This window comes from Chrysemys picta, chromosome 1, assembly GCF_011386835.1.
Source record: "Chrysemys picta bellii isolate R12L10 chromosome 1, ASM1138683v2, whole genome shotgun sequence".
NCBI lineage: Eukaryota > Metazoa > Chordata > Testudines > Emydidae > Chrysemys > Chrysemys picta.
The window spans coordinates 332,939,804-332,966,258 of NC_088791.1; the positions used below are offsets into that span (position 1 = coordinate 332,939,804).

Here is a 26,455-nt window from a genome sequence, read left to right on the forward strand (position 1 = left end):
CTCTTTCCGGTTCCGCGCGGCACTAGCGGCCGCGCAGCCCCGGCCAGAGCAGCCGCCATTTCCAGCCCCCCGCGCTGCGGCCTGCTTGCCGGGGCTGGCGGCGGCAGGGTCCCGCCTGGCCTTGGAGCCTCGCTCGCTTCTCAGTCCCGCGGCGTCTCCCCTCCCCCTGCGGGGGATCCTCTTCCTCTCCCCCTCCCTGAACTAGCCTGCGGGCAAGCCCAGGCCTCGCCCCCTCCCCACCATGCGCCACAGCCTGACCCAGCTGCTGGCGGCCTCGTCGGGCGGAGAAAGCCCCTCGGCCGCCGCCTGGCAGCTCCCCAGCGCGGGGCCGGCCCCTGGGGCCGGAGGAGGCGATGGCGGGGAGGAGGAGCCGGAGGGCCCCCGCACCAAGCAGCAGCGCTGGGACCCGGCCGTCCTGGAGCAGCCGCAGCAGGCGATGGGGGAGGCGGCCGCTGGGGCCGAGGAGCCGGCGGAGCAGGAGGACCCGTTTGCGGGGCTGGAGCTGGGCGACCTGCTGGAGGCGGCCCAGCCACACTGGGACCTGGACGTGGAGCCGAGCGGCTGCTTCTGCGGGCAGCAGGACGAGCCGGAGCCGCCCCTGAGCGCGCCGGGCCGGAGGAGCTGCGGGGCCAGCCCGGGCGGGGTGGCGGCCGGGAGCCGGCTGAAGGCAGCGGCCGCGGCCCGCCTGAACCGGCTGAAGAAGAAGCAGTACGTGCTGGGGCTGGAGAGCCGCCTGCAGGGCCTGGCCGCTGAGAACCGGCAGCTGCGAGACCGCAACCGGGGGCTGAACCGGCGCCTGCGGGATCTGGAGCGGGAGACCAGCTACCTGCGGGCCGTGCTGGCCAACCAGAGCGCCCTGGGGCAGCTGCTGAGCCGCCTGGCCGGGGCGGGTGGGCTCCGGTTCCGTACCAGCCTCTTCAGGGACACGGACCCGCCCCATCAGCACCCGCCACAGGCCGGCGAGAGCCGCGACCACGACTACGCCCTGCCGAGCCAGGATGCTGGGGAGCCGGAGGGGGAGGAGCGGCTGGCCTCCGGCGGGATCTGCCTCCACGTGGACAGGGATCAGCTGTCGGTGGAGTTCTGCTCCCTGTGTGCCAGGCGGGCATGTGCCTCCTTCAAAATGTAGGGTCAAGTACCTGCTTCAGTCTTTATTCTCACCTGTCTGTGCCCACATCCAGGGGCCTCGGGCCGTGGCGGAGCAAGCAGGCCATGGCTTGAAAAACAGGGGGTAGGCAAAACTGGCGTGGGAACAGCGCCCCTGTGTGGCAGAGGGTAAAGAGCTCGCGTGAACGGCACACTTGGGAGCCTGTATTGGGTAAAGATCGCGCAAAACTGGCGCACAAATAGCGCGCTTGGGATCTGCTTACAGCAGCGTACTAAATATTGTGCAAACTGACACATGCAGGTATTCGGAGCCCGTTTGCAGCAGTGAGTGAAAGATCATGCAAACCTGAAGCATGAAGGTGTGCTCAGTGCCCACAGTTGGCAGTAAAGATAATACTGTCTACCCTGTTTTGAATCAGATAATGTGTAGTCTGCTTATCCTGAGGAGCTGAACATACTTGTTTTTTTTTTTTTTTTTTAAAGAAAAATGCTACTTTATTAGGACATCGTCACTGGACAGACATAGTATTGATCAGCAAACAGTTAAAGCATGCATATAAAACTGTAACAAGTCTCAATTATACATTACTATTAAACCTCTCTGACAGTTTCTTTTTTAGGTGCTTGCCCTGCCAGGCTCCGTTGTGTAGGGGTTAAAGAACAGTCGTTTTCCACCTCGCAACCTGGTAAGGATCCATATATTCCCATAATGCGATATCAAACAGCTTGCATTGATGCTTAGTCCAGGTTTTTCTGATCATTGGTTCAGGACCAGTGCTTAGAAATGTTTTCTCATCCTGAAAGCATTTGTACTGATTTGCCAAAATGTTTCCAGCTTTGGCAGATGGACAGGTAGTGGATATTAAAATCACATTCTGATTATTATTCTTCCCCTTGCGTATATTCTGCAGTGGAATTTTAACTTGATTTTAGTAGCCAGTATCTCTCAAATAATGGAAAAATAATAACTTACACTGTTTGCTTTCCTTCTAATAGTAGCAGTTTTTAAGATATTTGCTACTGAAATATCCATCTGGCTAGGGGAAGGGACAAATAATATGGTAATCAGTATGATGTGATTATTTTTTTTTTTTTTTTAAGATCTTTTGTCTTTAGACCACCCAGAACTAGAAGCAAATTGTTCTTCTTTTGAAAGGTCAGGATTTGTGCCTTCCAGTGGTATGCAATTCCTGATTCTAGTCCTGGTGGTTCTCAATATCCCTTTAAAAAAGAAAATCAATTCTCATTCGTCTACCTTGCTTGGTGATGTAAAATGTTGTATGTTAAACAGAACCCAAATATTGGTTTCAATTATTAACATTGTACAATGGCACCCTAATGCAGGCAAGTCACCTACTTTTTTTCACAGAACGGTAATGTGAATTACAAGTTAAAGATTGCAGTGCATTGAAATAACTCTAATTCTAGTTCGCCATAAATAGTCTGTATACCCAAGCTCACTGAGATTCTTTGTATTTCAAAAGTGGCTTTTTACTTACACAAGTGTGCATGCAATTTTTTAACTTTACTGTGGGATCCTAAATTGGCATCTCTGAGTATTCAGCAATATCTCTAACTTTCTGTAGTCAGTTAGGAAATACAGTCTGCAGGTGAACAAAAGTTATGTCTTGACATTAATGGTTTGAAAAAATAATGCTCATGCAGACCTCCATGTTTAGTTAAGAGAGGAGGAATAAAATAATTTGGGGGTCACAGACAAACGTGTGTGAGTTGCTTTTGGACCAGCACTAATATTAATCTATCTTGCAAGATGAATAGGTTACAATACACCTTTTTATTTTTTGGCTGTATTAAAATGTTTAGATTATTTACATGTATGTAAATTGGGGAAGAAAGGGTTGTGAAAAATAATTAAATGTAAAGTGAGGTTTCACAAAGAATGGGTCAACTTAAGTCTAGAGTTAACAATTGAGACATTCTAAAATGATTGAGTTAATATACCTAAGCCTTAAAACTAATCTATAATAAATGGATTTATATGTTGGATTAAGAGTAAATTGAAGCGTTTACTTCGCTCAGTGATGTGCTTAAGTAGCTCCCATTAGTGGTAATAGGAATTAAAAGAAGAGGAGAGACAACTAATTTCTTTGTGAAACATCACTGTTTGATAAAGTATATGTGTATTTAGCATCCTTGTTTTTCTTTATGCTAAAGTGGATACAGCTCTGTTGGGGCAGAAGAGACGGGACCAGCTGCTGGCCACATTTCCTGCTTTATTTTAAAAGGTAGTATAAGAAATGGGGGAAAAAGAGGTAACAGGGCTTCTGCTGTCTTTCATTTTTGAAAAGCTTGAATGTTTGGAAAAACTAATCTCACCAATCCAAAGTTAGTGTGGTACTAATTTGAAAAGTGACTATGTGCAAAGGTAATTTTTTACTTCTGCTTTCTTTGTATTCAGAGTTACATGTTCACAGAAATACAGAGCCAGCACAGCTAAGAACTAGTTAGCTGTGGCTTCTATTCCATCATATGCAGTATCAGTCAGATTGTCTATTTAGAGTTCCAATTTTTTACACTTCTACAACCCCGTTGTAGGTAGTGGGGTAGTCCAAGTGTCATTAAGAGCCGAATTTAACCTTTAGAGCTCTTATTCTTGGAGATATGTGAGCTGGGAAGAACTGGACTTGATTGAGCCTAGACTGAGTTTGTACAGCTCATTGTTGGAGAAACGCATCTTTACTTGTAATCATCTTATTCAACAAAAGTATTAAAACAGTAAGCATGGAAGACTGCCATGGCATTTTTAGTCAGCTTTAAGGTAACCTTTTAAGTTACCTTAACTTTAACTTAAATGTGACACTATCTTGCTCTATAATAGGATTCCCCCCTTTTGCACAATTATAAACACTTCGTTGTTGGATCAGAGCAATCTGGGACTTAATCCTGGCCTCTAACATGCACATGTGTATCACTGCGTTCTGTAAAATCTACTGCATATGAGCAACAGCTAATTTTACAACATGCAAAATGATGTGTGCCTGTACAACTAGGAATAGGATCCACCCCCAAGAATGTGACTGCAGGGATTTTTAGTGCCTTCTGGATCATATGTAAGCCAAACAGAGGGGAAAATTCTTTGAATGCTAATCAATTTGTGCTATCTGTATGGAATATTGTTAAATATAGCTTTTTGAAGCAGAAGCCTTGAACTGATATCTTAACAATACTTGAAAAACTTGTAAATGTTTCTTTGTAATTAGCTCTGTGCCGTACAAATAAGACTACAGTACTATAATAAAACCAGATGTGTTGATCTTTCAATTATGGGCTCAAATAATTTTTTCATCTTATTAACTCAACATTTTGTTTTTAATGGATGGATCTTTAGATGGTTGGGAATTGAAAAAGGGAGTGCTAACAGTGTTGTCTGTATGTTTTTATCAGTTGGGAAGCTTTTTAAGCAAGAATATAAAACTGGTATTTGAGTTAAACCATACTTTGAATTGTCTCACAGCTTGATAAAATTACTTTCTCTTTTAAATGAACATCTTTTGTGGGTGGGGATGGAATAAAACTGTTGCTGTTTCTCAAGAGTCTAAGATGCAGTGACACTTTCTCCTTGGAGTTTGCAGTGACCACTCTGATTTACTAAATATATAATTTAATACATAGCACTTTAACTGTGTGGAGCATTTCTTCAAGAAACCATGTAACTTAAGTAGAAATCTTAGGCCTGGTCTTCACTAGAAAATTGGGTCGGTACAACTACATTGGTCAGGGGGGTGAAAAATCCACATGCATGAGTAGTATTGTTAAGATGACTAAGTAAGTTCCCATGTAGAGCGTGCTAATTGGATTATCTACACCAATGAGAGAACCCTTCCTGTTGGTGTAGATAGGGTCTGTACTGGAGCACTACAGTGGCACAACTGTAGCGTTTTAAGTATAGACGCACCCTTAGTAGCTACTTCCATGTTCTGGTGACCTCTTTCTCATTTTTTCATTTCATTTTTTGTTTCCTAATATTGATGATTATCTACTTTTTATTTACTCTCATGTTGTTAGTTCATAATTTTATGTCCTGTTCTTGTTTTCACATGCTAAATTGTAGACTAAGGGCCAACAAAGTGCTTTTTATATTTAGTAATAGGTGTGCACATAAGGCCCTACTTGAATTGCAAACGATTGTCAAAAAACTGGCTGAGCTGCAGGCAAGTCATGGAAAATTGTGGAAAAGTAATATTTGAGCCTATTATTTGCGGTAACAAAGTCCATTATTACTTTTCCGTGATTTTCTGTTGTTGGCCACCTGGGGCTGAGAGCAGGAGCCTGGGACTGAGAGCGGGGGTTCTTGCAACGCCCACTGTCAAAATTGCAGTGGAAGCCTTTCATTGCGGAATCCGTAGTATTGCCAGTTAAATAGGGCCTTACACATTCAGCTTTTTCTATTTTGACTGCATTCTGCAATATGTTTATCTAAAAATGTAATAAATGACAATAATTAAATGTTTAACTAATTGGCTAAACTTGATGCAGTGTAACTGTTGATTTAGGCCTGGTTTACACCTAAAATTTAGGTCGAAATAGCTGCATTGCTCAGGTGTGTGTGCAAAATCCACACCCTGAGTGGTGTAGCTATGCTGACCTAACCACTGTGAAAATGCCGCTAGGTTGATGATGGAAGCATTCCAGAAGAATGCTTCTGTCATCAGTCTAGCTATCATTGTTTGGGGAGGTGGTGTTCCTTCAGTAGCAGAAAAATCCGTTCCGTCACTGAAGGCTGCATCTACGGTATGGAGTTATGCCAGCAAAGCTATACCACTGTAGCTATGCTGCTGTGGTACCTGTAGTGTAGACGTGGCCTTACACTTCCCATGTGGTTTACATTTCTGGATATATGCAGGGGTTTGAGAGTACAGAGTTGATAAATTTTAACAGATTTTCAGAGTTTGACTGCAAGGCTGTATCATAATGCTCAGTTGTTGAGAGAGTCTTAAAAAGAGGTTTGTTCTTTGGACAGTGCACTTCAAGAAAGTGGCTTGTTGGTGTGTAGAGTTATTGGTTGCCTCTCCATCTCTAATTTAAGTGTAGGCATTGCATGTACTGAAAGTAGTCTGGCTCAGTCTACAGCAGTTCTAACGAAGAATAAGATTCTGTCACGGATTCCATGACTTTCAGAGACCTCTGACATTTTCTGCTTCAACTTCAGTTCTGGGCTTTGAGGTGGCAGGCCCTGTGGGCTCCCAGCTACCACGGGTTTTAGCCCCCTTACCCCGGTCCCCTGGCAGTTAGCCCCCACCTTATTTTTAATAAAAGTCAAAGACAGGTCACAGGCTTCTGTGAATTATTGTTTTTCCTGTGACCTGTCCATGACTTTTACTAAAAATAACCATGACAAAATCTTAACCTTATTTATAACAAAAGAAATGGGGGAAATACTTCAGGAAGAAGATTAATTTAATAAATAAAAAGTAGTTGTTAAAATTATTTAAGCAATAATGACATAAGGGAGCGTATTTCTTGGCTTAATGACCAGCTGGAAGAGTTATATGGCTGGCTTTGTTTTGTGCTGTGCACTACCAAGGAATAACCGATTTAAAGATTATAATTGGTGTTATAAACTGAACATACACGTAAACAAAAGGGAATCACCATTTTGTGTCTTAACTGCATGGAGATAGTGCTACATTTTTCAGTACTGATCTTTTTTCTAGTACTTAAGACAATTACAGTAATCAGTAAGAAATAGGACTTCATTCTCAGTAATCTTAAAAGCCTGTGCATTTTAATAGCATTGCAAATTAACCTTTCTCTCTTTTCTCCAAACAGCTTAGCAGCATCTGGGGGAAAAACAAATCAATTTTTCTGCAACCTGTAACTGCCTGGAAAGATGGTATCAAAGTAATTATGGGGAGCCATGTCACAAATTTTGGCATCTACTGATGTATCTGAGTTACCAATTTTTTTTTTTTTTTTTTGGTCACTTGCCAAAAATGGAGAGTCCTAGTGTTTCCTTTGAAATTTTGAGGGACTTATTTTTAAAAAAACAGCAAAGGCTTTTCATATAAAACTTCCATAAAATTACCCAATTTTAAAAACCTTGACTAATATGTTTTGGGAATTGTATATTTGGATATGGTATCTTCTGCATGAAGGAAGGTATTGTAATACTTTGTATGCAGCCTATTATACTTGCCTCTATTATTTATTTAGACTTACAAAAGCCACAGTAGGTGTACATCATATGCCCTTGGTGTCCAAATGGATATTTTGTATTCAGAAAGTTTTTTTTGTAGTTTTACACACAGAAAAAAGTAGGTCACCAGTGGTGGGTGAGGTACTCTTCTCTCCCACCCTGTTGGGATAACAGAGTGCCAGGGATGGGGCTTTCTTGGGAGGTATGCCTTGTTCTGGGCTTGGGAGAAATCAAGAAGAGGAGGAAGTATCTATTGCCAGGGGGATTTGGAGCAAGGGGAGAAGAAAGCTGCTCCTGGTTGTGACGGGTGAAGTAATGTTTTATAGCACTGTTCATAAAACGGAGAGCTCTGTTAAGATGCAGGCTTCTCCTCCATTCCTTTCCCCTAATAACAACCCTCCCTCCCATAATCTGAATCACCATCATTCTGGCAGAAGTTTAGACCTTGACTACCTTCAGAATCCATCTACATTGCTTCTTAATTGGACAGTAGATTTCTCCTTTAAAATGCAGTGAAAGCTACTGCAGTGATAATGTGTTTTTTGTGTGTAACCTGTTTTTGCCATGATGGTACGAATCTCTACAGATAAGGATGCAACTAAAAATAATTGACCATACCTATAACTGCTGACTTGGGATTTTGAACATCTTTTTCTTGCTTACTTTTCCATTTGCAGTATTTAATATAGATACTACTTTTCATAGAATTCCTACAATTTGTGTGATGGTAGCTGCTACTAGAAGTTATGTAACTCAACCACTTTGGGGAAAAAAAATTTTTTTTTGAGGTGTGAAATGCCAAAAGGTACTGGGGCATACTGAGAAGTAAGTCTTGTATGTATAAAAATAAGAGAGGCAAGTAGCCCTGCATTAAAACTTTTTCCCCATCGATGAATCTTTAAATAGCCATGCTAAACATTTTTGACTGACAGAAAAATTGCATCAGTAACCTAAATACCATTTTATCTTGGTGCAACTTCAAAAGTGGATGAATTAAAAATCTTTCAGTATCAGGCTTTGTAACTTTAAGCAGTGACTGGCCAGTAGCCACAATGTGTGTATTCCTATTTTTTGCATCTCCTGATATAGACTGACTTGTTAAGTTTTTACATTTGAATAAATTATTCAGTGTAAAAGAATATCAGGTGACCAGTCTAAAAAAAAGTTACAGGGCTGCAATTGTTACTTTTTAAACTAGTTTAGTTTCCAAAGCGGAATGAATGTAATGCTAATTAGTTTGATTTGAGCTAGGCGTTGATTATGTAAGCTTTTCTCTCTCAGCTCTATGATGCGCCTTTGATATTGCCCTGTAAAATACCTTTGTTCCGGTCATGGGACCCTAGAGTGCGGGTGATCACTGCTGAACAGTACAGGGGCTAAATGTTTGTTTAGATGCAATCCAGTATTGCAAGAAAAATACAAGGGAATGGTGGAGGTCTTCGTGCTGTGGGCGGAGGGAGGATAGTGAGGTTTCATTAGCTAAATTACAAATATAGGGCCAAATTCTGCTAATTTTCCCCTGTGTAAATCGGACTCACCCCACAGGCTTTTAATTACCTAGGTAACTAGAAGAATTACTGTTGTATGCATGATTGTTTCTCTGCCATAGCAATCACGTTGCTCTTCTTATACTGTCAAGTGCATACACACAATTTTTGGAAAGTTGGACAAATACAATAAAACAGCATCTGTGCATTCCATTTATACTAGTCCAAGAGTATAGATTCACTGACAGACCTGATGATTGTCTTTAATAAAACTCTAGGCTTGGGGAATGAAAGCATGGATCACTTTCTCTTTAGAGCAGGCTACCCTTGAACAAGCTGACACACTTTGTCACTCTAAAATTTGGGGAGCTTGCTGGCTGGCAGTTTACTACATTTTTGTGAAGGGTGTTCCATGTCCTTCAGACACATTTGGTAGGTGGGATTGCACTGTATGTTTGTAAAGAAGATACATTTGAGGCCCTGCTAGATCTATGCACTTACTGTAGTTACCCCCTCATTAAATGTGTATTCCTTGAGTGTTTCAAATTGGCATCTCACATAAGCACTCTAGAATGTGCAGTATTGAGTGTGACTGTACCTTGACATCAGCCCAGACCACTTATTTTGTGAGACCCAAAGATTTCTTTGGGTAAACAGGGTTGCACATTACTCTAGAAGCACAGACCACTTACAGCCTCTTGACTGTCCTGTTTAGAGGAAAGCTAATGAATTTTATATGCAAAATTGGATGATAGGCGGCTACAAAATTCTTTGACCTTTCTGGTATCTGGATATGGAAGCTTTTAAATTAACCTCACCCCACTTTGCCATCATCTTTTCTGTCTTCTCCATCAGACTAGTAAAAGTGGAAATGAAGATATGTGGTCTGCCATTTAGGGTTCAAGTAACAATGCAGAATACTGTATATGTTGGCAGGATGGGTCTCAATTTTGGGAAGTAAAAGCTGGAAGAAATTATTCCAATAGTTATTCCAATAGGGTGGGGTGACTTACAAGTCAATCAAGAAATTTCACAACTTATCGAATTTACATTTATTTAAATATAATTTTGCCTTTTTTTCTTCCTTGTTTTTATTGAAAAAGACACGCAAAGGATATTTAAGAATTTTTGGTCCTGAATTTTCTATATCTAACAGCAGATTACCTTAAGGCAGGCCTGCACAACTCGTAAAGCGGCAAGGGCCATATTACTCAAAAGAAAACAGCTGAGGGCCAAAACCCCCCAGCACTGCCCAGCCCCCCCGAAACACAACACCCGCCCCACAGAAACAACCCCCCCCTCCCCCAGCGCTGCCTGCCCCACAGAAACAAGCCCTCCTTTCCCAGCGCCGCCCCACCGAAACAGCGGTATTGAACCTTGGTAATATGTTATAGCGGGCCCCTAAGGTAGTATAATTAAGGTAAAAGAAAAATGTCTTTTTTGCTAGAAGTAGAATAAGATCTTCCCCCCACTTTGTAATCAATTGCCCTGTTGAATGAATGAGGTGTGAATGAGGAAGGTGTGGAAGGCAGGCACCTCCAGACAGCTGCAACCCTTGGAGAGTGGATGGGAGCCAGAGCAGATCAGTAGAACAGGTCAGCCACCGACTCGCCGCTCGCCTCCTCAGCCCCCCTCCCCCAGCTTGCCTACTCACCCCCTGCCACTGCCCACCCGCTTGCCTCCTCAGCCGCCTCCTCCTCTGCTGCCGGCTCACCTGCCCCCCCGCCACTGGCCGCCCGCTTGCCTCCTCAGCCCCCCACACCCCTCAGCTCACCTACTCACCCCCCGCCACTTCCCGCTCACCTCCTCAGCCCCCGTCCCTCACCCGCCGCTTGCCTACTCACCCCCCCGCGGGCCGCACAGCGAGCCCTCGCGGGCCGCATGTTGTGCAGGCCTGCCTTAAGGTAAGGGGAGTAATAGGCATGAATAGGACTCTTGCTCTTTATTTGTAAATAGGCTTGGCATAATTGTTTCCTTTTTATAATTTTGATGGATATCAATGTTTATTTTTAAGCACTCTTTATTTGTATCTGTTTAAACTTTCACAGTTGTAGGAAATTATGGGGGGGGGCAATCAACCAATTTAATGACAAGTTTCAAAATGTTAAAACTTTATCATGGTTAAAATACAAATTGTTAACATCCCATGTCAAAATATATAAATGGAATATTCTTAAATCAAACACTTACATTCTCAAGCACCATTTTTCTTTCTTTGCCTATCTGTAAATTTCAGTTACCCTAAAAGGAAATGTTATGTTGTAGGTTTGTGTGTCTACAGTGAAATGGACACTTACCAACATTTACTGATAAAAATCCAGTCCTTCCAAAGCCTGTTTAAAAGATGTGTATGCAATATAATTACTTGACCTCTCAATCCTGACAATTGATGTTTTTATTCTGATCATATTTCAGTGTGGGCATCTTTTTAAAATCAGGTTTTGAAAATTTGTGTTCTAAGTTTTCTCCTGGTTAATTGAAAGCTGTTATGCATATAACCAAGTCTGGCAAAGTGAGCTGCTGGAAGCTAGCTCTTACTCAGGGAATTAGAGGTGGGTTGAGTCTAGAACCATCTTGTCCAGAGCTGCTTCTGACCTCTCACTCCACACCCTCAGCTTGGAGGAAAATTTAAAGAGTTAAGAAACCCAATCCCTGAAAAAATCTAAGGTAAGACTTCTTCCTCCAGCTGCTCAAATTTCCCCCAAGGACTTCTAGAAGAGGGAGAGCATGTTCTGGTTATTTTGAGAATGCTGAAAAGTGTGTTTTACATTGTCTGCAGCCAAACTCTGGAGCATTAGTTTCAGTTGGTGAGAAAATAGAGCTGGTCCTATGCATGCATCCATGATTAAGTTTAATCTTGTAGAATAAGCTCCTCGAAAGACTTCAGGGTTGTTGGAAACAAGCTCAGATTTTAAAAATTTAACGCCCTCTTTCCCCTCCAAAAAAAACAAAAACAACTCAGTCTGTCCCCCACGAGGTGGTTGTCCTTGCAGACATGGCCACATTGGCTAAGGATGGAACTGCTGCCTGGTATGTGGGTCTCTTGAGTTATTTGCCCTCTCTGATGTCATTGCACTGCAGCTGTGTAACTACTCCAGCATGGAGGGCAACTGTAATGAGTTGTGGACATCTTTTCATGGAAGAGAACTGAGCATGTCTGACTAATTCACTTCCCTGTCTTATGTAAAAATGCCCAACACACTTTTGGTGGTTTAAATAGGATACATTAAGAAAACTTTCCTGAGGGCAAGATGTTTTGCTGTGCAATAATATCCTAAGGAAGTGATGGAAGCTGAGGGTTGCTTAGCATACTTTAAACTAGACAAGATACTATTACATGGGAAATGAACAAGGACTGATCTAGATTCTGCGTTCTTGGCTTGGAACAGATTGAGTCTCAACTCATGAGCAGGTAAAATAATACAATGCTTATACTATGGTAACTTACATACCCATATTGCTTTTTGGTTTGTAACGTGAATGAAAATCCAGGTTATAGATGTATTGTGTGTGTAAGTCCATTGATGAACAGGTGCTCAAATAAGGTATGTCAAACGGATGAGGCATCAGAAGTATTAAATTGCTCAAAGTTCAACTTGCACTAAAAAGTCTGGTTTACCAGAGCACAAAACTATAAAGACTGCCAGCAAGATCCCTAATTCAATGCTGAATTAACTCTATTTGGTGTTAGTTCTAAATACCTGTACATTGCCTCTGGACTCAACATGTGGTTGATGATTGGGGGGGGCAGGACATGGGTATATTAATGCAGCAACTCTAATCCCATTCAATTGATGCACAAAATCAGCATATATGTATTTCATATATTTAGGAAGTTATGAGTGCTCCCTGGCAACTTAAAAAAACCCTGCACAAACTTTGCTCTGATAAGTTAGTAGGGGTCATACATAATCAACAGTGATTTGTGCTTTCCAAAAATCTGTGTTTGGGAAGTGGGTATTACCCCTCTAAAAGTAGCACACAACAAAAATCCTCTGTTTCAGTTCACAATTTAATAGTGAAAGACATTGAGAAGTCTTGATTTACTTATTTAAAAAAACCCACAAAGCAATATAGTTTCATGGTTTATTGTAGTAACCCACCCAAGCATTAGAGGGAGTTGTGTATTTTTCAGTTTTAATCTTTGAGTTCTTCAGGATTGCTGCTTGCTTCAGGCAACTGGAGCATTTTCATAAATATTCCATACTGTCTTGAGCTGAGGTACATTCCAAATGCAGCCTGCAGAAGAATAGCAAAACTCATCTTCTTAAAGACTGGTTGAGAGACTTTAATCCAAAAGCGTAAGATATTCTCTTTCTCAGGCAACGGAGCTGAGCTGTACCTATACAGAACAAAAGCCAATAAAACTTAGTCTTGTTACTTTACCACCAATTCCCCCCATCTTCCTCTCTAAAATATTACCCTCTATTCCCAACACCTAAAATTTGTGTATGTCTACAAAGCAACTGGATAACTTTAGCTGGCCCATGCCAGCCAACTCGGGCTTATGGAGCTGAGGATGCAGAGCTGTTTCATTGCTGTCTAGACCTGCGGGCTGGGCGGGAGCCCAGGCTGTAGGTCCCAGAGCTCAGGCTCCATCCTGAGCTGGAAGTCTACACAGCAATGAAACAGCCCTGTGACCCTGTCGGCCCGCCGGGGTTTTTTTGTTCCTGTGTAGACATACCCTTACTAGCTTTGTTGGGTACTAGGAACCAGTGATCTGGTATTCCAGATTGGAAGCACAGTATTAATACTTGCCATGATTATAAGGCTCATCTTCAAATTGCTTTACAAACTAGTCCTTAGAATGCCCCTGAGGGGTAAGTATTACCCTCATTTTGTCAAGTGGAGGCAGAGAGGTAATTTGCCTAGGATCACAAAAGGGAGTCAACATTGAGATGGGAGCTCATGTGCCTGGCCTCTGTCCTTAGTTCCTTGCTCAATACAATACCTCTTGTATTAAATGCTTAATCTTGTTCTGTTCCAATTGATTAGTACTATGCTTAGTTATCCACCTTCTGTTCAAAGACCTTCAAACATTAGTTTAGACATATTTCAAGCAACTGGTTTTCCTATAGAACAGATGTCCCACGCAGCAGGGGCTAGGTAGGATAACTTTTTTGAATGCTGCTCTGCAATCTTACTTATTCCAACCATCTTAAAACCTTTTTGCTATGTAATATCCAAAAAGACTGAAATAGCCAAGTGAGCTTTAATAAGAACTGTGTAGAATTAATTTGTCCCAAGAAACCAAAGTTTAACAAAATTTCACATACCTGGCTGCAAGTCCTGCATTTATAGGAATGGCCAAGAAAATGGGATATAGACCACCCATAACAGACCCAATTAATCCTCCTCTGACCATGGCACAGGGTGCACACGTTAGATCACCTAGATGACAAACAAGTCATTTCACAGTTAAGATACAATATCTACGTTGTTTTTACATTTTAACCTTAGCTTCAAGAGGTTTCACTCTGAAGTGAAATATATTGTCAGTGGAAATGGCCATGATGAACTGCAACTAAAGAGATTAACTAGAACAGTCTACCTATTGTATTATGACACATCTCCACCATTCAGCTCTATAGAGATTTCAATCAAATATAACCCAATTTGTATTGCTGTAATTGCATCTAAACTGAAGTGCCAGCATGCACTAAATATTACTGATTCAAACACAGATCCACTGATGGTGAAGTGTTCAACAATTAGTGGGGCATGTCATAGAAAAATCTGCTCTATCCATCTCATCTCACCTCATCTAAACCCCATTCAGGTTGAAGAATGTTTTTTTTGTATATGCATAAATGTAAAAAACTGTTGTCTTTTGACATTATTCTGTGCACGTGGCAGTTCATGTACAAGGTGAGGTTTTCAACGCTACATTGCTTCACTGTTTTGCAAATAGCATAAGCTTTTCTGGCATTATATATAAAGCACAGACAGTTTTTATGACATGGGAGTTTTGAAAACAGTGCCCTTCATAAGGAATTAAAAATTTACCTGAAATTAAAGGTTCAGTTATCGCAGCTTGGTACATTGCTGCTGTTGCGAGGAATGGAAGAACAGCCATTGGCAAACTAGAAGCAATCCCAGCCTGCGTCACATTTAGGATGCGTCTGAAAAGATTGTTTGCTATTAAACCACAAAAGCCTCCATTTATTCCCAGGAAGTATGATCCATGTTTAAAGAGTTTCCTGTTGGGGGGGAAATTAGGTTAACATTTTCTGCAACTGTGGTGTACAGGAAATCTGTTTGCTCAGTCTTATGTCTTTGGGAACATGCTGTATTAAATTACTACGCTGAAGATGATCTAAAATGGAGTTGTCCTGCTTTCAGAAGCAACTAGTACACTGGTACAGTATTCTCTGCCATTGCCTGAAGTTACTGTGATAGTGGTAAGGATCAGGGAAGAACAAGTAGGTATACTTCCAAGTATGCACAATTGGCCAAGTGAATTACATGTACGGGTTATCTTCTAAAACTGAGATTCTACACTTCTAGGGGATCACAGGCATAGCCAGACAGAAGGCATAGGCGACTCACAGGGGTAAAAATACTGTTTTTGAGGAACAGTCTGATTTGGTACAGTAAATGCTATGAGTCTTGGAAATGATCATTTATGCTTCCCCATGGTAGCGTTCTAATAAAAACACTAGGTTATGTGAGAAGCCCCTACACAAAAAGCTGTCTGGAAAAAAACAACTAATTAATTGAAGTTTAGCCTTGGTGTTAAACAGCAGAAGCACAACCACTTAGGCCAGGGGTGGGCAATAATTTTCACAGGGAGGCTACTCCATGAATTTTGGTAAGTTGTCACAGGCTGCGTATTTCTACTACAGGGATCAGCAACTTTTGGCGCGCGGCCCATCAGGGAAAGCCGCTGGCTTACCTGCAGCATCCGCAGGTTCGGCCAATCGCAGCTCTCACTGGCCGCGGTTCACCGTTACAGGCCAATGGGGGCTGCGGGAAGTGGGGCAGGCCGAGGGATGTGCTGGCCGCCCTTCTCGCAGCCGCTATTGCATGCATTAGAGTGGCTACAGGATGAAAGAACTCGGTCCCATCCCCTTCCTATTCTATCCCAATTATCCCTCTATTTGCCCTTTAGTTCAAATGCCCAGCCTACTTGCTCTGACACTACAATACCCCAAGTTGCTTAAGTTTAACAAACAAATAGGCAGAGGTAGGTTTAAAAAAAGCCCAGAGTTAATACATAATAGACAAGTGTTATGGAAACAAACTGGACTTAGTAAGAATTATATAATTAATTGCAAAAATTACTTTTATCTGAATCATCAGGTTGTGCATAAGCCACCTTGTGTAACTGCATCACCTTCAATCCTTCCTCCCTTTTTCTGACTTAGGTTTGTTACACATGTTGCATCTTATTTTACATTAGATTAAATTCTTTTGAGGCATGCACTTCCTATGTGTTTGTACAGCACCTACCAGAATGGGCCACCGATTCTGAGTGCTACTGATATAAATCCAGGTATTAGCCTTTCTTCCACCATGACCATTCCACAATGTAGATTTAGTCTCAGCATGAGAGCCAAGGCGGTGGGAAGAGAAAACAACACAAACCATGGGATCACGGCAGGGGACCTCTGCAGTTACTGGCAACTCCTCTTGCTCTGAGCTTACCAGCTGAAGTCTGTGCATGGCCCCTTCCTTCCATGTTGAGCCCCATTAACTTCAAGGAGGCCCTGTTTGGGCACAAGGTTATGCTAGCACAGATCACTTTATAGCAGGGGTCGGCAACCTACGGCACGCGAGCCGATTTTGAGTGGCACGCTGCCTGCCCGGTGAGAGGAGGAGGAGGGGCCGGAAAGCGCCACGTTTGGGGAAGAAATGGGGGAGGAGGGAAGCTTGGCTGCCGCAGGACCAAGCTTCTGCCTCCTTCCCCAGCAGGGGAGAGCGGGGGGTGTGTGTGTGTCTCGGTCCCCCACCTCCCGCTCTCCCCTGCGGGGGCAGAAGCTTGGTCCTGCGGCAGCCAAGCTTCCCCCCTCCCCCGTTTCTTCCCACAGCATGGTGCATTCCGGCCCCTCCTCCTCCTCCCTCTCCTTGCCAGCGATGGCCCTTGCGAGGGGGAGGGGGAGCGGAGCAGAGCCGAGCGGCAGCGTGCTCGCTGCTCCGTAGAGCAGGCAGAGACAGGTAGGGACGGAGGGTGGGAAGGGGGTGGAACAGGGCATATCCCTCCCAGCCCCCTGCCTTGAGCCGCTCAGGGCAGGGGGCTGGGAGCACCTCCACGAGCCGAGCACCCCAGCCCTCTACCCTGCACCGCCCACCCCTCTGCCCTGAACCCCCACACATGCACCCCAGCCCTCTGCCCTGACCTCAAGTCGCCCCCAACACCCAGCCTTCTGCCTTGCACCTCCACACACACCCCAGCCCTCTGCCCAGAACCCACCCCCCCCACTCAGCCTTCTGCCCTGTACCTCCACACACCCCCAGCCCTCTGCCTGGACCTCGAGTCGTCCTCAACACCCAGCCTTCTGCCCTGCACCCCCCCACACACCCCCAGCCCTGACCTTGAATAGCCCCCAACACCCAGCCTTCTGCCCTGCACCCCCCCACACACACCAACCCTGTGCCCTGACCTCGAGTTGCCCCCAACACCCAGCCCTCTGCCCTGCACCTCCACACACACCCCAGCCCTCAACCCCCCCACACACTCAGCCTTCTGCCCTGCACCTCCACACACACCAACCCTCTGCCCTGACCTAGAGTCCCCCTCCAACACCCAGCCTTCTGCCCTGCACCTCCACACACACCTCAGCCCTGAACCCCCACACACACCCAGCCTTCTGCCCTGCACCTCCACACACACCCCAGCCCTCTGCCTGGACCTCCCCCCCCAACACCCAGCCCCTTGCCAGCCGGCGTCCCGGCCACAGGTCCTGCTCAGCCCGCTGCAGGCCTAGGTGAACAGAACCCCAGGCTGGAAGCGGGCTGAGCAGGCTGGTGGCGTAAGATCAGCATTTTAATTTAATTTTAAATGAAGCTTCTTAAACATTTTGAAAACCTTGTTTACTTTACATACAACAATAGTTTAGTTATATAATATAGACTTAGAGCGACATCTTCTAAAAAACATTAACAGTATTACCGGCAGGCGAAACTTTAAATTAAAGTGAATAAATGAAGACTCAGCACACCACTTCTGAAAGGTTGCCGACCCCTGCTTTATAGAATGGGGAACTTTTGATGGGGCAGCTTGAACACACTACATTTCATTACAATATCTAAAACAATAAATGGAATTCAAAAATGTCAATTTTGTAAGCTTGACTGGCAGTTTGTAACAGGAGTTTGTTTCACATGCTTGATTTACTGAAGCAAGCTGTGCGTTCGTATATAAAACTATAACCAGCATAAAAACAACGAGGAGTCCGGTGGCACCTTAAAGACTAACGGATTTATCTGGGTATAAACTTTTATGGGTAAAAAACACCATTTTAGCTATGAAAGCTTATGCCTAAATAAATCTGTTAGTCTTTAAGGTGCCACCGGACTCCTTGTTGTTTTTGTGGATACAGACTAACAAGGCTACCCCTCTGACACTTACAACCAGCATGGTAAATTAGGCAGGTGAAAACAACACTTTAGTCCTATAACACTAGCTGTTCATTAATTATATATTCCCAGAATGACAGCCATTGCCAGGTCAAGGAATTAATTGGAAGCTACGTTGCTTCTGATGCTGTGCCATCTTTATGTGTATTTTTTAAAGTGCCATCCTTAAGTTGGATTTCCTGCTTAAACTCAAACAAAATTAAATGCTTAACTGGCTACAAAATTTATTCAAAACCAAATGTCTCATGTATTTACAAAATTATCAAATGTGACAATCTCTATAACATTTAGAAATTAAAATAATTATTTATTAAAATCCACCCATTTACAGAACTTAAATATTCTAAATACTTTAAAGCAAAATTAATCATTGATTTAAAAAAACAAACACCACCACCTATATAGATTTAGGTTCCAATCCTCCAAACACTTCAGCATCTGCATCAAAAACATTTTAGGGTAGAAATTCACTTATAGTTTTGAATAGGAAAATCCTGACCTTCTCAATCCCTGGTTATATTTACCTAATTTTCAAAAGTGAATACAAGCTACCTGTAGTTTAAGATGCTATATAGCTCAAGCCTGATTTTGAAAGATTAGATTAATATGTGACAGTCATTTTCCTTTGGTACTACCAAAACTTACAAATGAGAGACACAAAGTGGGTGAGCTTTTATTGGACCATTTCTGTTGGTGCAAACGCTTTCAAGCATCACCAAACTCTTCCTCAGGTATGGAGAAGATATGGTGAAATAGATTGTTAAGCATAGGGAAGTCACATATTTTAAATGGTTTCCTGCAATGAAGTGGGCCATTAAAAGCTCTTCTGTGGTAGGACAATGGAGGGCTAGTAGGCAGCAGGGTGTGTAACAAGTTGTAATGGGCCATAAAATCTGTCTCTGTTAAGTCCATGATTTTTAGCATCCAGCAGACTGATGAGTTTAAATTCCCAGGCTCATTTTTTGAAGGTGTTGTGCAGGTTTCCTTTAAGGATGAGGACTGTGAGTGATATAGAGTGATTACTTTGTGAAAAGTGTTCAATCACGGTGGATAGCGTGTCTGATCATTTTTATGTGCGAGTTCATTGGAGAGCCTAGTGATTGATTGGTTTCACACATAATTTGTTGTTGGGGGCCTTTGATGCACTGAATGTGGTACACCACATGTAGTGATGAGCATATGTAGGACCCATAAATCCTGAAAGGTGTGTGTGTGTGTGTGTGTGTGTGGGGGGGGTATTGGCCATCATACAGTGGAGATTGCCTGCAAGTTTTGCATTTGTTGTATGGCAGGGGCTGGTGTCACTTTGAATTGGTGTGTCCTGGTCTGTGGGAAGCTTGGCAAGGTTGGGGTATTTGAAGGCCAGAAAAGGGGCAGGGGGTCATGAAAGATTTAGTTAAGGATGTAGTTCCCATTTACTATGGGTTGTAATTATCTGCTTATGCTACGTATGGGTTCTAGTGCAGGGTGGTAGGTGACAATTAGGGGTGTGCTGTCAATTCCCCCCAGTCCCCTCCCGTCTTGAAGCACAATCTACTGTGGTACTGGGGTGGCCTGTTCCATGATACGATCTACTTCTCTGCTGGAGTGTCCTTATTTGGGTAAGGCAGTTTTAAGTGCGTCTCCTGGACTGTCTCTTCAGAGTATATTCTGCGGTATCTGAGAGCCTGGCAGTAGATAATAGATTTCCTGGTGTGTCTGGGACAGTTACTGAGCTGTGCAGGTAGGTGTGGTTATCTGTGGGCTTCTTGTATATCGTTGCCTGTAGGGTACAATTATTGAAGCTGGTTGTGGTGTCCAAGAAGTTGATGCTGGTGATGGAGTGTTTTAGAGATTGTTTGATGGATGGGTGCTAGTTGCTGAGGTTGTGGGGGAAAGCTGAGGGAGTATGAAGGTATAAGGATAATTCCTTTGGGGTCAGAGGCCTACAGCTGTCTGTCTGATTAGCCCTGCCCTCTGCACTGGAGAGAGAGTTGCAACTTAATGAGCTAATCTTTATAAAAGAAGCCAGCAAGAAATGAGGGGTGGGAGAGAAGAGAGTAATATTCTCCAGAAAGTTGACAGGGCTGGGGCAGTGCAGACTGCTAGTGGAGCTGCTACAAAGAGGAACTGCTCTAAAAACCAAACAGAGAGGCGGGAGATTGTGTGGAGTACTTTATTGCTGAGACTCCTAGGTAAGAGCCAGGAAGTTTTGGTTACTGGTGTGAGGGACTGAGGCTATGTCTACACAACAGACCTTACAGCGGCACAGCTGCGCTGCTGTAAGGTGTCCCATGTAGCCACTTAATGCTGACAGGAGAGAGCTCTCCTGTCGGCATAATTAAACTACCCCCAACAAGTAGTGGTAGCTATGTCAGTGGGGGGAGCATCTCCTTTCAACACAGTGCTGTCTACATCGGTGCTTTTGGTGGTGTGGTTTTTTTTTTTTTTTTTTTCATACTCCTGACCAACAAAAGTGCTTGTGTAGACAGAGCCAGCCTTGGGGAATGGACAAGTCAGCATGCACAGACCTTGAGGGAAGAATCTGCAAGGTTTTGATTTTGTTAAGAAGGCTTAAATAAAACAACTAACCCTGCTGCAAACTGCTTCCTTGGATTCCTTGAGAGAGAGCTCAGACAGAATTAACCTAAGGAGTGAGCTGACTCAGCAAGAGCAAAGCCTGGTCCGGTAGAAGGAGGGCACTATAAGATAGGCCCTAATCCTTTTATTGAGAATTTAGGTTGTCTGTCCAGAGGATGAAAATATCATTGATGTAACTCAGGTATATCATTGGATTCAGGGTGCATTTTTCCAGAAATTCTTCAGCTGTTCCCATGGTTTGGAACAAATGTTTGTTGTTAAATGTAAAGTTATTATGGGTAAGGATGAAATGGATGAGTTTGACGATGTGTTTGAGGTGGATTTCTAAGCACTGTTTATTATTTTGTAGGTATTTGAGACAGGCAGTGATGTTGTCATGGTAAGAACTGTTGGTATATAAGGAGGTGACATCCACGGTGAGCAGTGATGGTGTTCTGAAGGAGGCTGTTAATGTTGTACAGTTTCTGGAGGAAGACGGTTGTGTCTTGGAGGAAACTAGCCACAAGGTGAGTGGCTTGAGGATGGTTCCTACAAGTACTGATATTCTTTCAATAAGCGTGCCATGACCAGGTATGATGACTCTGCCTGGGTTCCCCCTGTTTGTATATCTAAGGGCTTGTCTACACTGGCAAGTTTTTTCGATGAAACTAATGTCACCAAGGAAAAATAGACAAAAGCAAAGTCGCCAAAGTGTGTCTACATTTGCTCCCTCTGTTGAGGGATCATGTCCACATTTGGGGCATCTTTGTCGACAGCGAGTGTAATGGACTGTGGGTATGGATCCCACAGTGCCTGCCAACACCATCCGTCACTAGGTGTTGTGGGAATGCGGAAACGGCGCGCAGCACATCCTGGGATGTGCAAAACGTACCGTCATTCACCGCTTTGTGTCCCACCCCTCCAAAGGTCTCGGACTTCCTTTTGCCAGTTTTTCCAACTGTCATTCTTTTGTAGTCCGCGCCAGCATCTGCAGTGAGAGAGGATGGATCCCACACTTCTCTCCTATGTGCTGTTAGCTGTCGTGAGGACATCAAGCATGGCAGCACAGTTATTCTCAGAGTTACTCGCAAAGTTAGCAGAGGATGAATCACAGGCATCCAAGTGTGATATGGATGGCAGCAACTTATCAGTGCTTTGTGCATTCACAGAGCAGCTGCATACGGTTGACCGTCGCTTTTGGGCTAGGGAAACAAGCACTGATTGGTGGGATCGCATTGTCATGCAGGTGTGGGATGACGACCAGTAGGTACAGAACTTTAGGATGCATAAAGTAACCTTCATGGAGCTATATGCTGAGCTGTTCCCCGACCTGAGACGCAAGGACACCAGACTGAGAGCTGCCCTTCCGGTAGAGAGGCGTGTTGCAATCGCTGTGTGGAAGCTGGTGAATCCAGACTGCTACCGGTTAGTTGCAAATCAGTTTGGAGTAGGAAAGTCCATTGTTGGGGCTGTATTACTCCAAGTGTACAGGGCAATAAATCGCATCCTGCTGCGTAGGACCGTGACTCTGGGAAATGTGCATGAAATAGTGGATGGCTTTCCCTAACTGTGGCAGGGTGATTGATGGCACACACATTCCAATTTTAGCGCCAGACCACCTTGCCTCTGAATACATCAGGGGTTCAGGGACCCCTCAGGGGGTAACGAGCTGTCCCCCTCCACCTCAAACCCCGCTTTGCCTCCAGCATTTATAATGGTGTTAAATATATAAAAAAATACTTTTAATTTATAAGCGGGGGTCGCACTCAGATGCTTGCTATGTGAAAGGGGTCACCAGTACAAAAGTTTGAGAGCCACTGGAATACATCAATAGGAAGGGATACTTCTCCATGGTGTTGCAGGCGCTTGTGAATCACCGGGGACGTTTCACGGACATCAGTGCAGGCTGGTCTGGAAAGGTGCATGACACATGCATCTTCAGGAACAGTGCCCTGTACAGAAAGCTGCAGGCGGAGACTTTCTTTCCAGACCACAAGTTCACAGTGGGGGATGTGGAAATGCCCATAGTAATCCTGGGAGACCCGGCTTACCCCTTACAGCCCTGGCCCATGAAACCTTACACAGGGCACCTGGACAGCAGCAAGGAGTGTTTTCACAACAGGCTGAGCAGGTGCCACATGGTAGTCAAATCTGCCTTTGGTCGTTTGAAAGCTCGCTGGAGTTGTTTAAATGGCAGGCTAGACTTTACCGAGGATAATATTCCCTTGGTCATAGCCACGTGCTGCACTTTGCATAATCTGTGTGAATCTAAGGGTGAAATGTTTGCTCAGTTTTGGAGCATTGAGGCAGAGCGCTTGGCTGCACAGTTTGAACAGCCAGATGCTAGGGCTGTCAGAGGAGCCCAGAGGGTTGCTATTAACATCAGAGAGGCTTTGAGGAACCACTTTGACAATGAGGGGCAGTAACACATGTCTGTGTTAGAGTTGCTTCCCTGTGGCATCCATGTAGATTTCCTGATTTATTTTTTTCTTTCCTTCCTGTGTGTGGGAGCATGTGATGATTTGAAGTGGTCCCTTCTGGAATATGTGAGATGCAGGAGATGGTTCCTCAGTTTTCCTGAAGTCCTTCTGCAGAGCTACTCAACATATTTAGAGTTTTATGCAGTGATCAGAGAGTTACTGATAGTGAGTCCTCAGGGAATGATGACTTGTTTCCTGCATTTGCTAAGGAAGTAGATGTCACTGTTAAGTTTGGCTTTCTTTTTCTTCATGTTGCAAAATTTCCATCTTAAATGGCAAAATTCTATGTCTTCCACTATTGTTTGCAGCGTCTCACAGAGCATCCTTGTCTCTCATATGCTGCCTATTAACCCTCCATTATCCTACCACTGAAGAGGTGTTAATTGCCCACTTCATTTCAAGTGGTCTCCTACAACATGAGTGTACCCTTTATGCTGATCAATCTGTCCCACCTTGTATTTAGCTTGGACACTCTGGTTACTTTCTCCAGACTTCAGGGGAAAACTCTGTGAAGCTTGAAAGCCTGTCTTTTCCAACAACAGAAGTTGATCCACTAAAAGATAATTACCTCACCACCTTGTTTCTCTCATCCTAGGACCAACATGGCTACACACCACTGCTTAACCGCTACCATTTCAGAAGTCATGATCTTTGTAGCAGTTGATGTGGGTTAAGCTCTGCACAGGCAGCATGTGATGGGATGCACTGGCTCTAGGCATGCAGTGGTGGGCTCCAGCTCCGGACTTCGGCAATGCAGTAGCAGGCAGTAGCCCCGGGCGCTGACCCACAGTTCTAGACGTGCAGCAGCAGGTTCCAGTCCCTGGCTCCAGCCACACAGTTCCTGGCTCTGAGCCCCGACCCTGGCAGCAGACACCCACCTGTGGCTCTGGCTATGAGACAGCGAGGCTCATCACCCACCCCCATCGCCCCTGGCTCCCGTTGCCTCCCCTGGCCACATATCCTTCCTGCCCCCATCGCCCCTGGCCACGTATACTTCCCACCCCCATCACCCCTGAACCCTGCTGCCTTCTTGGCCCTGCATCCATCCCCCCCCCATGTCCCTGAGCCCCCACTGCCTCCCCTGGCCCCACATCCATCTCACCATTGCCTCTAGACCACGCTGCCTCCTCCAACCACTCCATCCAGGGCTGGGTCCTGTGACTTGCTGAGAAAAGTGATGTTAACAAACATACAAGTATCACTTTTCACAGCTCACTTACTAGCTATCTGGGAGGTTGTGAAAAGTGATACTTGTATGTTTGTTAATATCACTTTTCACAACCTCTCAGATAGCTAGTAAGTGAGCTGTGAAAAGTGACATTAATGAATATACAAATATCACTTTTCCCAGCATTATTTTTATTATTGAGTCTGCAAAAAAACCCAACATATGTAAATTACAAAGATGTGGATGTGTATCTGTGCATATTTCATTGTTTTTCCTAAAGTTAGTTAAGTATGTTAGGAAAAAGTGTCAGTGCAGCCATGAGCGAGAGTTGGTGGCCGCACTCAGAGGCCACCAAAAAATATGTGGTGAGAACCCCTGCACTAGGGGACACGTCTAGAACTGTGGGTCAGCGCCCGGGGCTACTGCCTGCTACTGCATTGCCAAAGTCCGGAGCTGGAGCCCGCCACTGCATGGCTAGAGCCACATGGCCGGAGTCCGAGACCAGAGTTGTGGGAGGGCGCCTGCTGCCATGCGGCTGGAGCAGGGGATCAGCACCAGGGGCTGTAGCTGCGAGGGTCAGCACCTGCTGCCCCGGGGCTGAAGCCGGGGTCGGCGCCCAAAGCCCCGCAGTGGTAGCCTGCTGCCGCATGGCCAGGGCTGGGGTTTGGTGGCTGGGGCCAGCACCCACCACTGCATGGCTGGAACTGGGGGCCAGAGATCGAAACCCCACAGACGGAGCCGGGGGTTGGCACCCAAAGCCCCATGGTTGGAGCCCGCTGCCATGCGGCTGGGGCTAGGGATCGCCGCCTGGGGCCAGCACCTGCCACGGCGTGGCTGAAGCCCAGGACAGGCATCGGGGGGCCAGTGCCTGCTGCCACACAGCCTGAAACAGGGGCTGGAGGCTGAAGCCCCGCAGCTGGAAGCCAGGACCATGTGGCCAGAGCCGGGGGGAAGGGGTTGGGTGTCAGTACCTGATGCCCCGTGGTTGGAGCCCAGGACCACATGGCCAGGTTCCCCAAGTCCCACCGCTGGAGTCTGCCGCCCAAACTCCCTTCCCCCAAAGTGGGTCAAATACTCACCTTGCTCCTGCAGCACTGTGCCCCGCCCGTCTCCAGAGGTGGTGCAGGGCGGCGCATCCAGTAGCAACAGGGAGGGAGGGACTAATGCTTCAACTCCCCCCCCCCCCCAATTACTACCCAGGAGGCTGTTGTGGCCGCATGAAAAGCCCATGGTGGCCGCATTTGAGAAACACTGCCCTAGTAGGTGTTCTGCAGTCCTGCCTTACTATTCCATTGGTGTCGCTGGGAGACCCTGCTGATCCAGGCAGCGCTGTAGGGGTTTTGAGTTGAAATCCCAGCAGGGGTTTACAGAGTCCAAGGCAATGAGTCTAGCTGAACCTAGTCAAGCTTGGACCCTTAAAAAGGTTTCCGCTCCCTTCCATGGTCCACTATAAGAAGTGTAACATGCAAAATGGAAGACACTAGTCTAACACATTTTTCCTCAGATTTTGGTTCAGTCTAACAGCACGAGCTGAAAAGGGAACGAGGATTATCTTGTTACAGGGCAAAGGCTCATTTGCTGACCACTTTAAGATTAGAAGCTTTGGCTTTGTTTTGTGGGGAGGGATAGATCAGTGGTTTGAGCATTGGCCTACTAAACCCAAGGTTGTGAGTTCAATCCTTGAGGGGGCCACTTAGGGATATGGGGCAAAATCAGAACTTGGTCCTACTAGTGAAGGCAGGGGGCTGGACTCGATGACCTTTCAAGGTCCCTTCCAGTTCTAGGAGATAGGATATCTCCATTTTTTTTTTTAAATAATTAATTGGTGTTGAGCAACCAGGTGTTTGGCAATATGTTCCAATATATGGGTTCTATCATGGCTTTGCCCCAGCATCCCTCCTGGTTCCCCTGCTGTTCT

General features: G+C 44.9%; 2 protein-coding genes across 6 annotated transcripts in view; one reads left to right on the forward strand and one right to left on the reverse strand.

The window, feature by feature from the left end:
- CREBZF (CREB/ATF bZIP transcription factor) lies at positions 1–26,235 on the forward strand. Of its 3 annotated transcripts, none has more exons than XR_010601160.1 (4): positions 1–1,125; positions 1,716–1,793; positions 3,283–3,353; positions 21,260–26,235. XR_010601160.1 is itself a non-coding variant. In XM_005287548.4 (3 exons), the coding sequence occupies exons 1-2, from the start codon at positions 242–244 to the stop codon at positions 1,762–1,764; spliced, it is 933 nt and encodes a 310-aa protein (XP_005287605.3). In that variant the 5' UTR covers positions 1–241; the 3' UTR covers positions 1,765–1,793; positions 3,283–4,389. The 3 variants fall into 3 exon arrangements, 1 of the variants encoding a protein (XP_005287605.3); XR_010601158.1 differs by lacking the exon at positions 21,260–26,235 and adding an exon at positions 6,898–11,128; XM_005287548.4 differs by lacking the exon at positions 21,260–26,235 and having other exon boundaries at positions 3,283–4,389.
- LOC101940431 (transmembrane protein 126A) overlaps positions 12,746–26,455 on the reverse strand; it is an 18,931-nt gene continuing 5,221 nt past the window's right edge. For 2 of the 3 annotated variants that reach the window (XM_005287549.4, XM_024107515.2), the window contains 3 exons: positions 14,758–14,951; positions 14,028–14,142; positions 12,746–13,093 (listed from right to left, as the gene is read on the reverse strand). In XM_005287549.4, coding sequence (XP_005287606.1) covers positions 12,889–13,093; positions 14,028–14,142; positions 14,758–14,951 — 514 coding nt within the window. In that variant the 3' untranslated portion in view covers positions 12,746–12,888. The remainder of the gene's footprint in view (positions 13,094–14,027; positions 14,143–14,757; positions 14,952–26,455) is intronic. The other variant, XM_005287551.4, reaches the window with a different exon arrangement.